Consider the following 22,818-nt stretch of genomic DNA (forward strand, 5'->3'; position numbering starts at 1 on the left):
AACCATAAAAAGGAAGAAGTTGTACGCGTGTGCTTCTGCAGTAGCCGGCTCTTGCCACAATATCTATATATATATATATATATATATATATATATATGTGGGGGCCCCAGTGCACTGCTTTGCCCAGGGGCCCATAATGTTGTTAAGATGGCCCTGGGCAGGTAGAGTGGCAGCGGGGATCCAGCAGGTGGGGGACAGGCAGAGTGGCAGCGGGGATCCATGAAGAGGGGGACATAGGCACAGTGGCAGCGCGGGGGGGGGGGGGGGGGAGATTGCAGCAATCAGAGCAGCCGGGCATTACACTCTCCCTGCCTTTTTTGACAGCTACCGTAATATTTATTTTTTTCAGATTTCGGGGCCAAAAGTAAGGTGCGTCTTATACATGGGAGCGCCTTATACATGGGGAAATACGGTATTTGAGCTATATATCAGAAGAGAGATCATTTAAACCAGAAAATCTGCTATAGTAAATTAAAACAAATAACTTTAAAAAAATAAGATGATATGCTTACTACTTACCTAGTAGAAACAAAGGAATCCTTCCAGTATATTGTGTGAGTTTTCCAAAGATAGCTGCACATATTGCATTAGTAACACCAAAGCAGATTATTACAAAGCCCACATATTTAAGTCCCAAGATACAGGTCACGTAAGACTGAAGAACAAAATCAACATTGTATTAGCAATCTAGACGTCATTCCTTTTGTCTGCTACAGGTATTTAACAATTTTTTGGAGAACTGAGACAAAAAAATACTAATATTTTTTTACGCAAAACCACAAGTGTTCTAATGTGCAAACTTTAAACTGAATTTGAATCCTTCAGGAATGTGTTAATCTATAAATTTGTAATTTTAGGAGTGCTATATTGTATGTGTGTTTGAAAATGAAGATGGTAAAGTGCACAAGATTTGTGAACTGTAATTGGTTTAAAACGCCTGCCTGGGAGATTCAGGAAGTGCATACTACATACCTTCCATATGCTCTAGGGTTTTTTTTATTAATAAAGAATGGGAGAAGCTACTTCTTTCCTTTAGGTGGGGGAACTGGCAAGAGCCTTCATAGTCATACGAAATGGACAGGGTTTTAGAGTACCACACATGTAATCAGGCCTTGGCTTCTACTTTAAGTTGGACACCTCAAGGTGCACAAAAAATAATTGAAATATAAACTCAGAATGTAAAGTTGCCATTTTAATAGAAATAAGAATACTTTCAACAAAACAAGTTCCTTCCATGATCTACCTAAATATTGCCCTATTCTGCCCAAACCATGTCCTGATTCTCCTGAGGTTACACCCACTTTCTGATAGGGCACGCCCTTTTCTAAGTCCAAGAATCAGTACAGTCCCACCAAAACATAAATAAGATTCAAACAAGTACTATTTTAGAGAAATAAAATAACAGGAAAAGTTATACTTAATTCAAGGAATTCACATGTGATAGTTGTCATGGGCCAGTACTTTCAATTAACATTTTTGTCTACAAGCACACTCCTGCCACAGATCAAATACCAGAGAAATCTTGCACTAGGTGTCTATGCAGTGGAACATTGTAAGTCTATGTTGGGGCATACAACAGTGTATGTGTATGGTTGATTAACAGGGCTTTTGCACAATATAAATGTGCCGCCTCATTCTGTTACATAAATGGCCTCCTATGTCTGTTTTGTATTGACTGACCACAAGACTTAGCCACCATCTATAATCTCAAAACTCAAGAGATGTTATGAATACGTTATAGTGAAAAGTTATTTGCAAACTTACCTTAGTAAAATCACTAGCAATAAAGCCTTGTTCAAAACCACTGAACATAGTGAGTGGGATGAGAAAACATTGTCGTTTATCACGGAGATGCCTGAATGCTGAAAGAAGAGTGGAGCAACAGGCTTTATCCTGTTTTTCATCTTTGTCCCCTTCTATCGGATCCAAGAAAATAATTATCAGCAACACAGCTAGTACTCCACAGCCTTAAAAAGTGAATAAAATATATACATTGTGTTAAGACAAGAGGTTTGATGTACGGAATACATATAATATATGTTTACTGAATAAATATATATATATATATATATATATATATATATATATATATATATATATATACGCTATAAGGTCAAAAATATTTGCACGCTTGACCATGACACCAACAAGGACTGTAATGAAATTGTATTCAAATACATATACTTTAATATGGAGTTGGTCCCCCCCTTTTGCAGCGCTAACAGCTTCCATTCTTCTTGAAAGGGTTTCCACAAGATGTTGGAGTGTTTCTGTGAGAATTTGTGCCCATTCATTCTGCAGAGCATTTATGAGGTTAGGCATGTTAAACGAGAAGGCCTGGCTCACAATCTCTGTTCCAGATTATCCCAAAGGTGTTCAATGGGGCATTTGCCAGAAGGGCCATCTGGCACTTCTGGCAAATGCCAGAAGGACCGATGGCTGGATGGGCCGGTCCGACTCCTCCTGTCTCCCTACCTATGTTGTGTGCTCTTCAGCTCCCTTCCCCGTTATGCTGTGCACTGTCAAATGTAATCTGGACATCTTCCAGATTTTGTTTTACTGAATAGGGTGGGGGGGTTCGTGGGGGTGCCGTTATTTTAGCGTGGGGGGGGTCGCAGGGGTGCCGCGATTTTCGCGGAAGGGGTCACGGGGGTGCCGCGATTTTCGCGGGGTGCGGGGGAGGTCGCGGGAGTGCAGCGATATTTGTGGGGGAGGGGGTTGCGGGGGTGCCACGATTTTCACTGGGGGGGGGGGCGCGGGGAGTGCCGCAATTTTCGCAGGAGTGGGGGTCGCAGGAGTGCCGCCTTTTCGTAGGGGGGGGGTCACAAATGTGTGAGAGCCAGGGGGTGGGGAGTGCTGGGAGAGGGGGTGAGAGAGCCAGGGGGAAGGGGATGCTGGGAGAGGGGGTGAGAGAGCCAGGGGGAAGGGGGTGCTGGGAGAGGGGTGAGAAAGCCAGGGGGTAGGGGGTGCTGGGAGAAGGGGTGAGAGAGCCAGGGGGAAGGGGGTGATGGGAGAGGCGGTGAGAGAGCCAAGGGGAAGAGAGTGCTGGGAGAGGGGGTGAGAGAGCAAGGTAGGGGGTGCTGGGAGAGTGGTTGAGAGCCAGGGGGAAGGGTGTGCTGGGAGTGGGGATGAGAGCCAGGGGGAAGGGGGTGCTGGGAGAGGGGGTTAGAGAGCCAGGGGGTAGGGGGTGTTGGGAGAGGGGGTGAGAGAGCCAGGGGGTAGGGGGTGCAAGGAGAGGGGTGAGAGAGCCAGGGGGTTTGGGGTGCAGGGAGAGGGATGAGAGAGCCAGTGGGAAAGAGGGTGCAGGAAGACGTGTGAGTGCCAGGGGGGTAGACGGTGGAGGAAGACGTGTGAGAGCCAGGGGAGAAGGTGGTGCAGGAAGACGTGTGAGAGAGTCAGGGGAGAAGGTGGTGCAGGGGGTTAAGTGAGAGGGACAAAGGAGAAGATGGTGCAGTGGCATAGGTAAAAGAAAGTGTAAAGGGAGAGACATCTTAAGAATGCTCCCGACTGCCTGCGTGAGCTGACAGCTGCAGATCCCTCATCGCCCAGTGCGTCCAGTAGGAGAACAGAACACAGGATGCCATAATCAGGTAAGTTCTTATATTTTCTCGTGTGCAATGTGTTTTTGACCATCCTTTCTTGAACTTGGGGCACTAATGTGTATCCAATGACGTTTAAAACACTATGTATTGGTCATTATTGCGCTGTAATGTTTCTTGCATATTTATCTCTACAGAGATTTTTAATTAAGAGGAAAAAACTCTGCTTGTCATAAATTTTATCTGTGATTGTGTCAATATATCTATTTTTGTTTGCATTGTAAATGGTGTATTAAGCTGCTCCTGAAACATACACTCTCAGTATCTGATATGCTGTACCAATTTTTATTTGTGAATGAGTTTTTGTCTGGGCACTACTAATGATTTGGGGGCACTACTATGGCATAATATGATTTGGGGGCACTACTATGCCATAATATGATTTGTGGGCTCTACTGCATGGCCAAATATGAATTGAGGGAAATACTATGTGGCATAATATGACCTTGGGGCACTATGATGTGGCATAATATGAACTGGGCGCACTACGGTGTGGCATCATATGAACTTCTGCCAAAGGCAAGTCTTTCATTGTTGAAGATTATGGGAGCCCAAAGAAGTTGTTGTATCGGGGCCCAAACTTCCTCTTGTCGGCCCTGCCTGTGAGTCAAGGGGGTAGACGTCTCCAGGTAAATAATCTAAATGTTTCCTATCTAATCAAACTAATGGATCACATCCAATTATCTCTCACCTACCTCCTCTATCCCCCTTAATTAATATACTGTGTTATTTAAAATGAATAGAAAAGACGCATATCCAGTTACTGTAGTAAAAAAAATATTTTTCTCTGACATTTTGCTGTAGATGGAAATACGTTTAATGTGGCCGTGTGGGTTCAAATGATCTTTCAATAGTTATGTTTTTTTTAGATATATGTCAGAGGTTTAATTCATGTGGAATAATTCATGAAAATTCTGCCATTAATATTTAATTGAGGGAAAAGGGTACCTGTTACCTATATGTGTGTAAGTATTCTGTTGTTGCTATTTTGTGGGATATTTGAAAAAAGCAAAACATTGGTTTCCTACAGTGGCACTTGTATAATTGGCGGTATTGCTGTAGTATAGGGTGGCGTGGTGGTGGCAATGTTGTAGTGTGTTTGGGGCTTAGTATTGTTAATAAGTAGGAGAGGGTATTGCTGTAATGTGGGGTTGATGCTGGTTGCTGTAATGTGGGGGGTGATGCCGGTTGCTTTAATGTGGGGATGATGCTGGATGCTGTAATGTGGGGTTGATGCTGGATGCTGTAATGTGGGAGGTGATGCCGGATGCTGTAATGTGGGGGTGATGCTGGTTGCTGGAATGTGGGGGGTGATGCTGGTGCCTGTAATGTGGGGGGGGATGCTGGTGGCTGTAATGTGGGGGGCGGGTAGTGCTGGTTGCTGCAATGTGGGGGTGATTGATGTAGTATGAATGTGTGTGTGGAGGGTTATTTATTGCTGTAATTTGGGTACTAATAATGTATTGTCATGGTATTTATTGATGTAATTGGGGTGCTAACAATGTAATGTTGAGGGTCATTAGGAGAAATAAATACCCCCCACCCCCCACACACACACTCATACTGCATCATGTTGTACTGCACCAGCAACAGTGTGCAACAATATAGTGCATGGAGCCTACAACATGTGGGCCTGTGTGCTTTAAATGCCAGGGCTGATTTTTAGCCCCAGTCCAGCCCTGGGTTGAGGTTAGGGCTCTGTGCGGGCTAGTCAAGTTCTTCCACACTGAACTCATTAAACCATATCTTTGTAGACCTTGCTTTGTGCACTGGGGCTCAGTCATTTTGAAATAGAAAAGTGCCTTCCCCAAACTGTTGCCACAAAGCTGAAAGCATAGCTTTGTCCAAAATGGCTTGGTATGGGGAAGCATTAAGATTCCCCTTGATTGGAGATAAAGGGCCTAGCCCAAACACTGAAAAAACAGCCCCATACTATTATCCCTCCTCCACCAAACTTCACAGTTGGCATAATGCAGTCAGGGAGGTAATGTTCTCAAACCCAGACTCGCCCATCTGACTGCCAAACAGAGAAGCATCATTCGTCACTCCGCAGAACACGTTTTCACTGCTCCACAGTCCAGTGTCGGTGTGCTTTATACCACTCCATCCGATGCTTGGCATTGGTCTTGGTGATGTGAGGCTTGCATGCAGCTGCTCGGCCATGTAAACCCATTCTATTAACCTCCCGCCGCACAGTTTTTGTGCTTACATGAATGCCAGTGGAAGTTCGGAACTCTTCAGCTATGGAATCAGCAGAGCGTTGGCTACTTTTACGCACTATGCTTCCACTCTCTAATAATATCACTTACAGTTGACCGTGGAATAACAAGGAGGGATGAAATTTCACAAACAGTCTTATTGCAAAGGTGGCATCCTACCACAGTAACACATTTGAAGTCACTGAGCTCTTCAGAATGACCTATTTTGTATCACAAATGTTTGCAAATGGAGACTGCATGGCTGGGTGCTTGATTCTATACACCTCTGGCAACAGGTCTGTTTGAAACACCTCAATTCAATAATTGACATTTGTGGCCAAATACTTTTGTCCATATAGTGTATATATATATATATATATATATATATATATATAGAGAGAGAGAGAGAGAGAGAGAGATAGATAGATACATTATATATACATTGCTATCGATAACTTAGGTGTATACAATGATACTGTATATCACACACAAGAGTACCATCTTGTCCAATGTTTTTTCTTATGTGTAGTTGCCAGCAAAAAAGTAATAAAAATTGGCTATGAGCTCTCTCATGAGGCCCAGCCATTTTTATTTAATGTCTGTTTTATTTTGTCTACCTTGTAAGTCCCTGTTTTATGTTTGTCCTTTTTGCCCCACTCTCCGGCGCTACGAAGCACTGTGGCACCTTACAGATCAATAACAATAATAGTCATTTAAATTACTGGTAGAATACATTTATTTCTTTTATACACATGGTGCATGGAATGTAGTGGAGGTTCGGACCACCAAAGGTGTAAAAACTAATGGCAGGCACATATACTATTTTATATTGTGTTTCGAACTAAGCAACACTAATGCTATGCTAGATAAGAGATTCACTTGCCTTGATGTATTCTGTCATTTGGACTGGTTTTCACTCTCACTAACAATAAAAATTCTCCTGGATTCTGTTAATTGCTGGAGACAAGCAAATTTTTCAAAACTGTCCCGCAAAATATTCGCCTTATTCTGCATTTGACCACAAAATTTTCCCAGCAGAATTCAGCCTTAAATATTTTCAGTTCTACCCCAATCACAGACCACTGCACAATTAATTAACCTTTGTTGTCCCAGCTCTATTTATAGACCATGAACTCTGCACAATGTAAATTTACAAATATAGTGCAGAATGGCAATGCACAGAATGGAGATGGAAAAGTGAAACTTGACGATTGTGTCACCAGAACTTCACACCTCTGTGAAAGGGCTTATTCCACGACAAAGCTCAATTTGTGTGAAAGTTCAGTGCAACTTCGCTCATCTCTACTAATTGGTAGTTCTGAATCAGTGCATGTTTTGCACCAAATGCAATGTTATTAAATTGGCCCAAAGAAAAGAGTTTACCCAATCAAGCAGCTGTTGCAGGATAAGATAGCTCTAAAACTGTAGCAGCATGCTACATGAATGTATTTACAAAAGGGTATCTTTCCACGGTCTATTAAAGGCAATGTAATATAGGTGTATACTGCAAATGTAGTATTTAATCTCAGGACTGTGGCAGTAAAAAAAGAAATTATATAAATTATGATGACCTTAGTATGTTTTCCCCATGTTTGCGTGGGTTTCCTCCGGGTGCTCCGGTTTCCTCCCACACACCAAAAACATACCGGTAGGTTAATTGTCTGCTATAAAAGTTGACTCTAGGGTGTCTGTGTATGTTAGGGAATTTAGACTGTAAGTTCCAATAGGGCAGGGACTGATATAAATATTATCTCTGTACAGCGCTGCGGAATTAGTGGCGCTATATAAATAGCTGATTATGATGAAGACCTGGGACATAAAGGGATTAAATGCAGCTTTTCTTTTTTTCCAAAACGCAATACATAATAAACCCATTTGACATTACATTTAGTGTCAAATATAAGATAAAGATCTAGGGGTAAATGTATTATTGTCCGGTTTTGTCAACTCGCAGGAGTTCGGTGAGTTGACAGCTTAAATTTAAAGCGGTGCTGCCTTGTAAAGGGAAACAATAAAATAATGCAGACTACCCTATACAAAAAAATCTCAAAAATATTTTTTGGGTTTAAACCGTCTTTTATCACTATAACTACATGCCTGTGTAAGAGCCCAGAAGAATATAAATAACCGTGTTAGATGGACGATCATCTGTATTGTTTCCTGACTGAGTCAATTCAGCCGGACAATCACCTGCTCCACAAATAGTTTGATTTGGGGCATCCAAACCTACAAGTAGAGGAGTGGTGTTATATTAAGCATTTTATTGTATTTTACATAGAACACACAATCTTATGTAGCACTGTACATTGTAAAATGTTCTCTGATCCTAGTGTCCCTGCACAATTACAATTGTATTCTAGTTTTGCCTTATAGAGGGAGGAATAAGATTTTTATGGGGACACTGATGGCAGTATTTATGGGGTTATATACGTTTGTACTTTCTTACTCAACATATATACACGTCTGACACATTTAAGACAATTTTTTTTAAAATATGTTCGGGGCAAAGAGTGAGGATCCTAGTCAATAACTGGTGTGCAGTACAGACATGTGCCAAAATATGGTGGCATCTACTGAGCAATATTTTATGTCTTATTCAAATTTATGTGGGAATAAACACATATTCATAGGGAAACACATTAATTTTATGGGCCTTAAAAGCTTGCTTCTTTTTCTGGGAGAAACTGACTGGATCGGCGTGTTCTTTACTGAGTGCAGGCTAGACATGTGAATGGACACTTTATACCCTTATATACAATATACACTTGTATGGTTATACACGTTATACACTTCCATGCAAAAAAGAAACAAATTTGTGATTATTTAACTTTATATTAGATGTGAACTACTTTATAGTTATGCAGAGGCAGACATTAGGGGGTATATTTACTAAACTGCGGGTTTGGAAAAGTGGAGATGTTGCCTATAGCAACCAATCAGATTCTAGTTATCATTTATTTAGTGAATTCTACAAAATGACAGCTAGAATCTGATTGGTTGCTATAGGCAACATCTCCACTTTTTCAAACCCACAGTTTAGTAGATCTAGCCATAGGAGTCTGTTCTAAGAAATGTATTTATATAATGTGCCCAATTCTCATCTTTTGTATTATGTGCATGAGCTCAGAAGTAAACGGTTCAGCGGCTTCTGTCCCTAATAAATTTAAGTGGACAGAGTGTTTATTCAAAACTACATACACTACAGGATTCAAGGTATATTGTCCTGGACTTGGCCTGTACATTTAATGAGACAACTTTTGTACATTCCAATTGAACTTTATATTGGGAAGACAATTTCTAGGTATATTACAACCAATGTAATAAAAACATTCAAACTTGCAAAAGTGGCCATGTAATAAACACTCAAAATCCCCTCACTCTCATGCTTAATTTAAGACATGATGCTTAAGTCAATCATAATCAATTAATGAAGGTATTTGTAGTAGGCTTGACTTTGAAGTTTTTTTTTACTCTTTCCATTATGTGCAGTTACAGCCTTAGCTGCACACCCGGAAAAGGTCACACAAATCGTTTTTAGATGTGGTAGTTGCAAAATTTGGAATGAAGATTTGCTGTATTAGTGCTGTTTGTCAATGTAGACAATTAGGCCCATGTTGCACAAATAGAAATCTATTGCATATTTTGACAATTGCTATGCTTAATGGCTTAGCTATATCTTCTCTACAATCCTATGTTCTTACATTTGTTTCTTTACTAATATCATGACACTATAATTAAACGTTTGCCTGCAGATTTCTGTCCTCATTAACATTTATTGATATTGTGTCCACTTGTCATAATTGTTCACTGAAATAGTTTTTTGTTATTAGGCAAGTTCTATTCCCCTCCATTAAAGCCCAACTAAAAAATTCAGTTTACTTTCTGAAAAAAAAATCAAGTTCAATATTTTAAAAGACTATTAGACCTAAAATAAAAGTCTATTTAATATGTTAAAGAACAAGTAAAGCCATCTTTTGACACTAATGAAAACCTATGATTGTATATTACTGAGCTGGATAATATACATGAACTCATTGCATTGTGTTTATATTTAACTAATACGTCAAAAAAATAAATCTACTTTGTTACTCCGTTCATGCTATATCAGTTTGTCATGTTAGGAAGAGTTGCTTTTCAAATAAACAATAAATTATAATGGATTTATTTATATGTTGTCTGTTCAAATATCTGTATAAAGTGTTAACAACATATCAAACTTTGCAAACTACATACAAACAAATGAATCAGTCACCCAAGGCTGCTTAGAGATGCCAGGCCAGCCCCAATCCTAAACCAACTAAGAAATATTGATGCAGCATGATACATTGCTGCTATACAGGCATGCAGTGTTCATCTGATATCATTTGAAAGTGAAGTAGTGGATGGATTACATAGCCTTATGCAAGTCTTGCAACTTTCTTCCAACAGTAGTTTTTAATTTGGGCATTTTTGTTAGCAATTATTTTAGCACCAAATGACTATTGGGGTTAAGTATTAATACATATTAAATACAAATGTAGCCATGCATATGTGCATTTAACATGTACCCAGCTTTAAATGGTAGAGAAAGCTAAACCAATTTAGCTAAAATTAATGCTTACTAGTAGCACTCTAATCACATTCCAACTACCTACCTACCTACTTTTTTATTTTCTTTTTTTAGAGATAATTCCTGATCCCTTTGTCCCTCATTTCTTACTTATTGCTCTTCTTAATGGATTATAGATTCACCAATTCCCTGTTTGCAAAAAATGTATTTCTTAATTCTAGACTCAATATAATTATACTCTAATCTTTATTACTTGGATACACAGGTGGTTGGAAGCACTTTTCTGACTTACTAAATCTTCACTTAAATGAAAAAATACCAGGAAGAATAAGTTAGAAATACAGATCAGGGCATAGTGGGTGCATGGTGCTCTTACAACTCAAGATAGCAACCAGAATCAGCACTCCCATGAAGGGCAAGCAAGGGTCCTTAAACAGGAAGAAGGGTCTGCCCTATTGCCAACTACAGCCTTCAAAGTCCTGTAGGAAATTGCATTAAATGAAAAAACATTGTGGATTTCAGTTGCTACTAGTACTGTTAGTAAGTTGGTTGTAGCCGGAATCCACAATCCACCCAACAGTGACAATAGCATTGAGTTTGTAAGTAGGTGAGCACAGAAAAAAGTGGGTGAGTAGAAGGAAAATTGGAGCTGAAGAGAATTCTATGCTTTCAGGTACTTTTTGGAATGTTACAATAAATATATATAGTATTCAAGTAGTATATATATGAGTTTTTGTTTACCTGCATTTGGCGTTAAGTGAAATACCAAGGAAGAGATAAGATTACCCCAAACACGACATGTTTGGCAAATTAGAAAAAAATAACCAAAATACTGGTTCACAACATCTTTTGATATTTTGCCACATGCTTCTGCATATTTGCTTCCAGTTATTGTAATGTAAGTGCTTTTGCTTGCCCAGAGGGGTCCTCCACCTATTCCAACGAGTATAGAGGAAATAATCAACGTAGGCCTGAAAAAAACACATAAGTCTTTACTGAATTGTTTGATATTTTTACCATTATGACATCTAACATGCAAATAACCTAGGAATCTACATAAAGCACGCCTAGCAGTCTGAATGGGGTGGTAAAATGATGTCTCTCTGCGCATCAGTCCCTTCACCCGAGCCTTCTACACAGTATGGGGGGATGCAGACTGTAACTGTACCCGACCACACTGACCCTCTGAGTTGTAATGGACCATACATGGTGGTTATGAACAATCAAATAAGTGTTTATTTTGTAGAATAAAATGGGTAAGGCAAATTTAATGAAGAGGAGATTCTGGACTGGGTAAATGGAATAAAGGGAACTATAATAATCAATAGCAACAGTAATGACAAGAATCAAGATGGCCACCACATGTGCATTCACTGGTGTCCAACTCTCCACACTGCACTCACTGTGTAAAAAATATAAATCAACAATAACTTAAAGCAACAATCACAGTCCTAACAATATTAAATAGTTTATAATATTAACTATGTAATGTTGGTGCACATGTAGAAACGTTGGTAACCCAGTCTATTCCTATCTTTAGGCGTAACTTGTACTAGATCTCTGATTATTTGAAGATCTCTATATCAATGAGAGGTAACTCAGTCTATGATATATGTACAGGTTACTATTAGGAGATCTAACTTGTAAAATTAGAGGTAGCGTGTTCTTTCGTAATGCAGCAGTAATGGTGTCACAGTGTTTGATGTGTTACCACTGATATCTCTCTCTGGGTGGGGATGAAGGTCTCAGCAGCTCTTGGGTCGTGGACTACCTGCAAGCCTGGTCTTTCTAGCTTCCTCTTGCTCCTGGTGACGACCCGGCTGTTGCCCTGGTAGCCAGAACATTATCTCCAGCCTCAACACCCCGGCCATTGCCAGGGCAACCGGGACGCTCTTTTCTCTGCTGCCGCTCCCAGCAAGCTATCTGACAGCCAAGCATGTGTGCGCAGTATAGATTTATTAATTAGCAGCCCCCTGAGGCTGATCATTGCATGTTTTTGCCCTACACGCTGATTGGGCCATTTATGTATTTAAGGCAATGAGGGCTTAGCCTTCCTGCCAGTTATAGCGTTTGTGTCACACATAAGCTGACCTGCCCCAGTAGGATACTCTGCCCGAATCCTATCTGATTTCTGTTCTTGCCCCTGACTTGTGTGTGGACCTTGCTTGAACTCTGATTGCCCCTGACCTTTGGCTTAGTCTGTTTGGATATTCCTTTTTGTCCCTGATTTACCTGCTTGCTATGGACCCCCGACCCTTGATCTGTTCCTGGTATTTGTCTTCTGTTTTCTGGTTACTCTCTCCTACCTCTGTGCTTCGGTACTGCACATAAAGTTCTGCTATACTAGAGTTAAGACCTAGAGGCATCCAAGTACCTGTGAGCGCAACTAACTCTAGGGGAAAGGCAGGTGCTATAGGCGAAGACCTCTTATCCTCTGTTCCAGAAGTATATATCATTAGCCATTAGCCATAACATTATAACCTGCCTAAAATAAATATTATTGGAGGATCCTGCTTTGATGTACCCCAGTTAAACCAGCCCTAGTTCTGCTCAGGTTCTGGCCGGCCAAATCCAAAGTGGTGCAGAAGCTTTCACTTCATTTATCCGCTCAGGAGGAAGCCTCTGTCACATTTCTGTGCTAATAACTGTAATAGTAATGACAGTTATGGAGCCCAGAGTATTATGAAAAACATAACAGTTTTATTGAATAAACTCCAAAATAATGCAGGGAAGGTACAGACCAGGTATAGCTAAGTAAAAAACACAGATATCCGGTTGTGTCTGGAAACAGGTAAGCAGCAGAAAATGCAGCAACAGGTACAGGTGAACTAGCTGAGTGAGATGAATAGATAGGATCAGGGATGACAGCTAGCAGCTTGCAGAAAATCCAAGGGAACAAGAACAATAACAACAATGACCAGCAACGTGACCCTACACTCCACAGTCAGTTCCATCTCTGCTTGTCCGAGCAGATCAAGGATTCCTTGGTGCAATATACTATGCCAACTTCATTGGAAAGTCTTATGTAGCTGGTGATTAAGATTGACCAATGGATTAATGAAAGAAAAGCTGAGATGGCGGTGTCTTCATCCAGTATACCTCCGGTATCGTTTTCTGCATGTAGGGATTTGCTAGAACCCATGCAACTGGAGGCTTTTTGCCTCTTCCGTGAAAAAAGGTCAAGATGACGACCCCTGAGTCTCTGTTTGTACTGCGGCAACAATCATCTCCTTCGCTCCTGCCCTATCAAGGCAGGAAAAAATCAGGCCTAGGTGTTAAGGAAGAGGTTCACCTAGGTCTTCAGATAATCTCTTCCAAAAACTCTTTACTGGCACCAGCGCGGATTGCTAATTACACTCCTGTCTCCGCCTTCTTGGATAGTGGTGCAGCCGGGAACTTTCTTGATGTGGAATTCTCCAAAACCTTAGGAATTACATTGGTCAAACTCGAATCAGTGATCACTGTCTGTGGGTCAGACGGGAGCCCTTTGACTGGAGGCAGGATCATCTCTAGGTCTCCACCTCTGCAACTTATGGTGGGTACCCTATATTCTGAAACCCTGTCTTTGTACCTGATATCCTGTCCTTCAGTTCCACTAATTCCCTGGCTCCAGTGTCCCAATTCCCTCAATGATTGGAGTAAGGGGGGGATAATACGTTGGAGTTTGGCCTGCTCCTCTACCTGCCTGACCTTACACCTCTGGGTCCAGTAGCCCTGTTCTGAGCAGCTTCCCATATCTTCTTGGGAATTCCAGGATGTCTCTTCTAAGAAAATGGATGTGGTCTAAGCAAAATAGCAGTCAAGAACACCTATCCACTTCCCATTATCTCTGTCCTCTTTGATCATCTCAAACAGGCAACAATCTTTTCTAAAATTGACCTTCAAGGAGTTTATAATTTCGTTCGAATTAAAGAGGGGGATGAGTGGAAAACCGCCTTCAACACCCACTTGGATCACTACGAGTACCTGATCATGCCGTTTGGTCTCTGTAAAGCACCTGCTGTCTTCCAGGATCTGATAAATGATGTTTTCCGTGATTTCCTAGGAAAATTCATTGTAGTCTACCTTGGCGACATCTTGATCTAGTCGCGGCACAATACTAGTAGCATGTCAGAGAGGTGCTCCTCAAGCTCCGTCAGCATCATCTCTTCGCTAAACTCGAGAAGTATGAGTGTTATGAACTTGCCCTTAGAATTGCCCTTATCAAGATGGCTGGGACTGTCTCATGAAGATTCCATCTTGGATCTTAGAATGCCCTTAGAATTGCCCTTAACCAAGATGGTCGGGACTGTCTCATGAAGATTCCATCTTGGATCTCTGTTATAAACTTTCCCTTTCAATAGCCCTTATCCAAGATGGCTGGGACTGTCTCATGAAGATTCCATCTTGGATCTCATTTCCTGTTTGGACCTAGAAAAGGCACTTCCCATTTTGAAGCCTTTGCTTGAGTATTGTGTTTGTATCTGAACTTGATGTTCCACAGAACCTTGCTTTCTCTTGTGATTTGGAATACAATTGCTACATATTTCTAGCAGACCTTTATCTGTCTTGAGACTGTGGATTTCACTTGTTGGCTACTTAAGATTTATATATATCAAAATAAATCCTGTTTACTACAGATGTACCTGGCTATTGGGTTCTGTTTGTGATACCAGAAGTGTGACAGTGAGTTTGAGGTCAGCAGAGTTACGTTCCTGGGGTACGTCATCTCCTAGTGCAGCAGTTCCCAAAGTGTGCTCCGCGGCTCCCTGGGGTGCCGCGGCGCTGTCACTGGGGTGCCGCGATCGCCCTAGCAAAAAAAGAAGAGAAACAAAAAAAAAACAAAGAAAAAAAACTTACCCATCATCCACCGCCGGATCCTCCTCCTCACTGACTGCCGGGCGTGACGTCATCATGTCCGGCAGCCTCAGTGAGAAGCAGCAGCAGCAGCAGAGAGGAAAGAAGGTAAGTAAGGGAGAGTGAAGGGGGGCACAGAGAGACATTTATTGATTATAGAAGGAAAGATGAAAGGCCGATGGAACACCAAGTTAAACATTTAACTATATGCAGAAAGCCTAAGAAATAAACGCTGCAACAGGTCACTGTGTTTTTCATAGTTGATATAGAGAGCATAAATGTGGTGTTAATTGCATGAAAGAGCAGCAAATCATAATGAATATGTGAACTAATAATATATAACTGCATTGGATTACAGAAATGTATTTAACAAGCATAATACTGTTAAGACATTTAAAACACTATGGGTAAAGGCACATTTTGTCTTCTGTAAGTGCGCTAATTAGTTTGCTTTTATTAGCAGAAAATTGTACCTTCATTAGAAGTTTACCATGTTCATAGAATTTTTTTTTACATTTTTTATTTATATATCCATTTCCAGGGTCACTTTTTGAAATTATACCACCCAAAGGACACTTTAGAGAGCACATTGCTACCCAAACTTGAACACTGGATATGATCACATATTTAACTAGCATTTTATTAGGAAGAGGAACAGATAAATGTATAGGATCTTTAAACCATAAGCCAATTAAAACAAACTTTTGAAGACCATAAAAAGAAAATACTTGCTGCTGTTTAGTGATAGTTTCAGACACATAGGGGGGAATTCAGTTGGCCACGTAACGCGGGCAGTACACCATTACCGTTACTATGGTAATAGTGCGTATTATTACCGTTAGTACTACAATTTTAATGCTGATTTTTACTGAGAGCCGCAAGCAGAATTCTGTGTTAAAATTACAGTACCTCAGTGAGGAGCAGCAGCAGAGAGGACATCAGGAAAGAAGGTAAGTAAAGGAGAGTGAAGGGGGGCACAGAGAGACACGCTGAAGGGGGCACAGAGAGACACGCTGAAGGGGGCACAGAGAGACACGCTGAAGGAGGCACAGAGAGACACGCTGAAGGAGGCACAGAGAGACACGCTGAAGGGGGACAGAGATACACACTGAAGGGGGCACAGAGAGACACGCTGAAAGGGGCACAGAGAGATAAGCTGAAGGAGGCACAGAGAGACACGCTGAAGGGGGCACAGAGAGACACGCTGAAGGGGGCACAGAGAGACACGCTGAAGGGGAACAGAGAGACACGCTGAAGGGAAACAGAGAGACACGCTGAAGGGGGACAGAGAGACACGCTGAAGGGGGCAGAGAGACAAGCTGAAGGGGGACAGAGATACACGCTGAAGGGGAAACAGAGATACACGGTGAAGGGGGCACAGAGAGACACGCTGAAGGGGGCACAGAGAGACACGCTGAAGGGGGACAGAGAGACACGCTGATGGGGGCAGAGAGACAAGCTGAAGAGGGACAGAGAGACACGCTGAAGGGGGACAGAGATACACACTGAAGGGGGCACAGAGAGACACGCTGAAGGTGGCACAGAGAGACACGCTGAAGTAGGCACAGAGAGACATGCTGAAGGGGGACAGAGAGACACGCTAAAGGGGGACAGAGAGACACGCTGAAGGTGGACAGAGAGACACGCTGAAGGAGGAGGACAGAGAGACACGCTGAAGGAGAGGGACAGAGAGACACGCTGAAGGAGGGGGACAGAGAGACACGCTGAAGGAGGGGGACAGAGAGACACCCTGAAGGAGGGGGACAGAGAGAGACGCTGAAGGTGGGGGACAGAGAGAGACGCTGAAGGAGGGGGACAGAGAGAGATGGCGAAGAAGGGGACATAGTAATATGGTGAAGGGGCGCAGTGATATGATGAAGGGGCACAATGTGATGGTGAAGGGCCCTAAATACATCTTACCTCATTTTGACCCAACTACTTAAAAAACTGGACTACTCAGTAATTATTTTGGCTTAGGGGTGCCTTGGAAAGATTATGGTGACCCTAAGGGTGCCTCGAACTGAGAAAGTTTGGGAACCACTGTCCTAGTGGGTTCTCTATGGATCCCAGCAAAGTCCAGGCAATCCAGGATTTGGGTGCTTCCTTCTAATTTGAAAGCTATTCAAAGATTATTGGGCTTTGCAAACTATTATAGGAGGTCTATCAGTTCTTTCTCTCTACTTGTGGCACCTATCACCACCCTTACTTCCAAAGGATCAGATACAGTCAATTGGCCTCCTTCTGCCATGGCATCCTTCAAAACTCTCAAACATGGATTCATCTCTGCTCCAGGCCTCAGAACTCCTTTTTGTAATTTAATGCGTCAGATGTGGGCACAGGTGCTATCCTTTCCCAAAAGGATCCCAAAGATCATAGACTGCACCTATGTGCATATCTTTCCTAGGAATTGTCTCCTGCAGACCAATTATGATGCAGGGAATCGAGAGCTGTTGAAAATCAAGTGGACCTTCAAATAGTGGCGACACTGGCTCGAGAGAGCAGTCTATGTGATCTTTGTACTCACTGAACACAACAATCTTCAGTACATTGAGTCTGCTAAAAAACTGAACTCCAGGCAATCTCGATGGGCTCTCTTCTTCAACCATTTCAAATTTATCATAACGTTCCGACCTGGGTTCAGAAACGTTAAGGCTGATGCCTTATCCCACAGTTTTACCTTGTCTAGAATCTCTACTTCCTCCATCGTTTCTGGACTGACCCAAGATCTGGGCACGACTCTTCGCAAACATCAGCACCTGGCACCTCCAGATACTCCATCTGACAGAATGTTTGTTCTGGACCACCTTAGGAAAGCAGTTCTCTATAAGTTTCATGATAGCAGAACTTGTGGACATCCTGGAGTTTCCAAGACCATTGAGAACCTGTCCCATGTAGTGTGGTTCCTTGCACACTTTGTCTCTCCAGTACACTCCCCTCTCAGATCTCTCTCCTTCCCCTGCTTCTGCAACATACATTCCAGCACCTCTCACTGTGCTTTTTCTTCTCCTCCCCTGCCTCTCCTCCCAGCCCTGAGCCACTGAAGGGGCTCTTTCCCATTATTTCCCTGGCAACATGTTGTCCTGGCTGCACAGCACAAGGCACCCTTGCTACATACAGGTATTTTGATTTGTTACACTCCTCCCAATACCATCCTGTCAATTGTTCAGGTATGATAATCTTTTCAAAAAGCAACATCTTGGAGACAGAATCTATCAGCCATTATCAAGGGCTTGGTAAAACATTCTTGTTGGTGTGGTGAAATTGGGAAATCCAAAAAGGAGATATCATAATCATTTCATTGTACAACACAAAATAAAGTGAGGACATTTTTAAAGTAAAGTAAATGGACCTTCTATTGAAAATATTTTTTTTATAAAACAATGAGTGGAATTCACCAACATCTCTTTTTAAAAATGTCTTACATTTTTTAAAATCTGCCTATTAACATGATATTCACAGAGTCATTTACCCTGTTTTGTGAACACAATGTTGTTACCACAATCAAAAGTTTTCAAATGTGTAATTTCATTGTTACTACTAGTGATTTTAGTAAATTAATCAACTGCTCTATATGGATGTGTTTTGGCCTTCAAATCCAAGAGGTGTGTTTTGTTGTGTATGGTCTTTACTTATGGGGTAGGGTGTGTTACTAAATTGCAGTTTGGTATGAGGTTTTGAAAATGCAATAAAGTGGTTTTCAGTTAAACATAAAAGTTGCCATTTGCAAAAATCATCATAACCAACTCCCATAAAGAAAGAATTTAAAGAAGGTGTAATTCAAAATAAGATGTATCTCTAAAGGGTTTGCTTTACTTAACTTGCATCAATACACCGATTCTATATGGCGCTTGCCCATTAATGCCCCTGATCTACCTCTTCAAGTGCAAAACGCAACACGTTCAAGATACCTGTAACACTAACACCAAACGCAAGTTATGTAAAAGCAGAGTTGCTTCATTTTTGCGTCACAGCACATCTTTATATTGTGCAAATACTTACATGAGACTCTAATTCAGGCCCTAAGTAATGATAAGATCAGAGGACCACTCATGGGGCATGTGCAATGCCTGACGAGATAGCACTTGCCTGGTATAACAACCCAGGATGGTGCCTGATAGAAAGGCAAACATTTTGTAAAACCTGCAGCTGGTTAACACTATAACAGGGAGACCAACAAGTGCGGGTCTCCCTGTAACAGTGGAAACCAACCCCAAGGTTAACAGGCTGGGCCAGTTCTCACTATAGCAGAGAAACAAACAAGCATGATTAGCTCCCCTGGTTCCCTTAGTTGCTCAGCCTATCACAAGCATTACAATCACATCAAAACCACTCCCAGTGAACAGCTGCAGCATCACTTATGATATTTTATTTTTTCTGATTGTATTACAAAGAAAGAAGATTTCCCACTGTATTAGGGACAAAAAGAAAGCAATATTTTTTTTTCAGAATAAATTGATTAATAAGGGCTTTAGAGTTAGATTTCATTTCAAGTAAACTTTTTTTTGTAAAAATGTGTGTTTGATTTGTATGTACTTATTAACACAATATTGGTATGAAGGACAATAGTGTTAGGGACCCTTTACCATTATTGTATATATTATGAGCTCTTAAGGTGAATGACCTCTGCTTATGTTTTCATCTGTCATGCTGTAAATGGGCTCTGATGTTTACTATTACAAGCCACAACAAACAGAATACTGAATCACTCCATGTATGGTGATATTTTATGATTCACACTATTCATCATTTGTTTTTCGATTTTCTGGTTTGTTGGCTTATATACTGCGCAGACACGTAAATGGCCGGCGATGTTCTCACAGTGATGCACGGCCATTGAATTTGTTCAATGTAATTCACATGCCACTAATTTTCATTTGTCACGTACCAGTGCCTGCTGTAATTTATATGCTTCATGTAACAAAATCCTATTATTGAATATATACGCCACACATATCATCGATTTCAACTGAACAATTTACCTAGTAGCACCATTATCAAGAAAAACTTTATCACTCAAATTCAGAAGCCAATTACAATAAGAAAAGGTGGTAACAAAAATCTTAAAAGGTGTGTAAAATATTTACCAGCTTGAATAAAAGTTGCATAGACTGTAGGAAATGAAGCAAAACATAGAAGCCACGATGGTCCACTTGCAACCAATTTTTTTAATCAGTAGAGGAGGTAGAAATAATGAAGAGAGACTAAGGGTGACATACATCACACTTAGTGAAGCAACACCAAGTCCTTCAATCGTATTCATGCTGCTCTGTATGAAAATAAGAACAAAGGTTAAAGATAGGAACAAGAAGAACCTTCAGAAACTTTCAGTATTGCTTTATTTTCAAACGTCATTAGTTTTTTGATGTTTTTAACTGTTTTAGATTCATAGTATATATTGAGAACACATTCTGCCATTGTTTCTTTTTCACGTTTTGGACTTCTTTGTAATTAGAACAAGCAACTGATACACTACATATATTTTGTCCTATTTATTCCCTAATTTGTGTTTGAGCATTTCAAATATAGTTTCAAATGTGTTTCATTTATAGCTATGAATGAAATATAACTTTATTGCTTTATTAAACTTTATTAGAACATGTATTAAAAATACTGAAGTTCAACTGTATAGATTTACCAGCTTGCCAAATAATATTATATTTTCCCTATTATGCGCAGGCAGTAACTTAAGTATTTAAAGACACTTTCACTGCTTTCTAGTCACTCTTACATAATAATTATGGTATACACTACAGTACATAACACAAAGTGTCATCTGTCATTTTACTCTGGAGAAAATTGGAAGTGGGAACTGCCCAAGGGAAGAGCCAAACACACCTCATTGAGATGTGTATGACACAGCTCGCTCCTTCTTTCATGTTACACTTTCTAAATGACTAGATATTACATATGAATGTACCATTTGTTGCATACTACACATGATGTAATGGCTTTTCCCTTTATAATTATGATGCTTCCATGAATTTGAAAATGTAGGTCTTTAACCATAGCTATAAATGAATATGATGCATGCAGAGGTGTTATGACTCTTAACACTTGAGGTATCATTATGTATCAAAGGGAAGTTTGTTAGGAACTAATTTCACTGAAATGGAGCGATTATGTTTTCCACACCTTTAAGATTGAAATGAGTGAAGCTTTATTATTGTTATCATAAATGCATGATCAGTTATGACAAAAGTGCTTGTAACTTAATGTGCTGTACATATATTTTATTAATCTAGTTTTGGAATTACAGGCCATATTTGCAAAACTTTTGATTATGTTGTTGACTTTTTCTTAAATAAAGTCATGGGTCAAGGTGTAGTACAGCACTGGGAGAAGTATATTATACTTTTAAACAACTACCTGCTATTTAGCCAGCCCCCAAATGAGTTTTCAGTGGGGTATACCCCTGCCATCTGCACCCTTTCCTGTATTCCTGTATTGTTAATTCCGCTGCACTACAATTTGAACAAGAAAGAGCAATCACTGAATGTATGTGGGGGATTTAACTTCCCAGCTCTGTTGGTATGTACGAGACAGGAGTCACTGTCAATCCAATCAGCTCCCATATTGAGCATCATATCAAACAGTACTCTCAACTGTATGCTGCCAGACATTGCTCACCGGGATACAGGAAGGTAACAATGGCAAGCATGGTGGTAAATTTTCACCATTACTTAAATATTGGTAAATGTCATGAGCGTCCAAAAGTGTATAGTACTTTAACATGTTATATAATCAATTTAAAGCAGATATAGTTGATATGGTTGGAATAAAAGGTAGCTGTATCACATATGACAGGTCCTAGGTAAATTAGGGAAAAGGACACTGACAGTCTGATTATCTAAATTTGTCATTAGCTTGCATACCTGTTCATATCCAATAACACAATCATGCTATGTATCTATGCAAGTTAGTCATTCCTTGACATAAAAAGACCCTTAGGTTAGAGAGAGAGAGAGAGAGTAAGAGAGAGAGCGAGAGACCTCTTTATAAATTGTCATTTTAAATTTACAATTGTTTTGCAGCTTATGCCAAGATTTCATAAACTCCTTAGACACCATCAGTTATTTTAAGGGAATGCATTTGAAAAATGAAAAACATGTATGTACCCAATGCAATTACTGTTCTGATTATGATTTTCATATAGACATAGCAAGGGTTACAAATGAGTACAAACAGTTTGTGCCTTACCTGCAGAGTCTGAAGCCCCATATAAGCAGTATATAAAAGTAGTATTCCAAATGATAGAACAAGGATGTTTTTGAGATGAGAACATTGCATCCTGTATCGTATTATTTCTTGCAGTATACAGTTGATCTAGGTATGTAAGTAACAGTGAAACGTTACAACGATTTTACATAAGATTTCGAATTTACGACACATAACTGTTTTGGTCTTTTTTTATATGGCATCAATATATGCACAGCTGCATGCCCCCATTCCGCGTTTTGATGTTCACACCGGCAGTCGCTTTACACAATATTTTTTTAGCTTGCAGTCTGTGATTAGGTCTGTGTATGTTATTAAACGTTGTAATGTCGCTTCAAAATATTGCCTATTACCAATCCTTATTTAATTAAAACTATTAAGTCTTATTATCTTCTCCTAAAATACTGCTTGTTGGAACCTC

The 22,818-nt window shown here is 40.5% G+C and overlaps 1 protein-coding gene across 1 annotated transcript in view; it reads right to left on the reverse strand.

The window, feature by feature from the left end:
* Positions 1-22,469, reverse strand: part of LOC142143231 (protein unc-93 homolog A-like) — a 38,491-nt gene extending 16,022 nt beyond the window's left edge. Inside the window, exons 1-6 of the mRNA XM_075200942.1 lie at positions 22,380-22,469; positions 20,267-20,448; positions 11,088-11,317; positions 7,895-8,023; positions 1,765-1,967; positions 520-655 (exon numbers count right to left, since the gene is read on the reverse strand). Coding sequence (XP_075057043.1) covers positions 520-655; positions 1,765-1,967; positions 7,895-8,023; positions 11,088-11,317; positions 20,267-20,448; positions 22,380-22,469 — 970 coding nt within the window. The remainder of the gene's footprint in view (positions 1-519; positions 656-1,764; positions 1,968-7,894; positions 8,024-11,087; positions 11,318-20,266; positions 20,449-22,379) is intronic.
* Positions 22,470-22,818: the final 349 nt, after the last annotated feature.

The sequence above is a fragment of the Mixophyes fleayi genome, chromosome 3 (genome assembly GCF_038048845.1).
Source record: "Mixophyes fleayi isolate aMixFle1 chromosome 3, aMixFle1.hap1, whole genome shotgun sequence".
NCBI lineage: Eukaryota > Metazoa > Chordata > Amphibia > Anura > Limnodynastidae > Mixophyes > Mixophyes fleayi.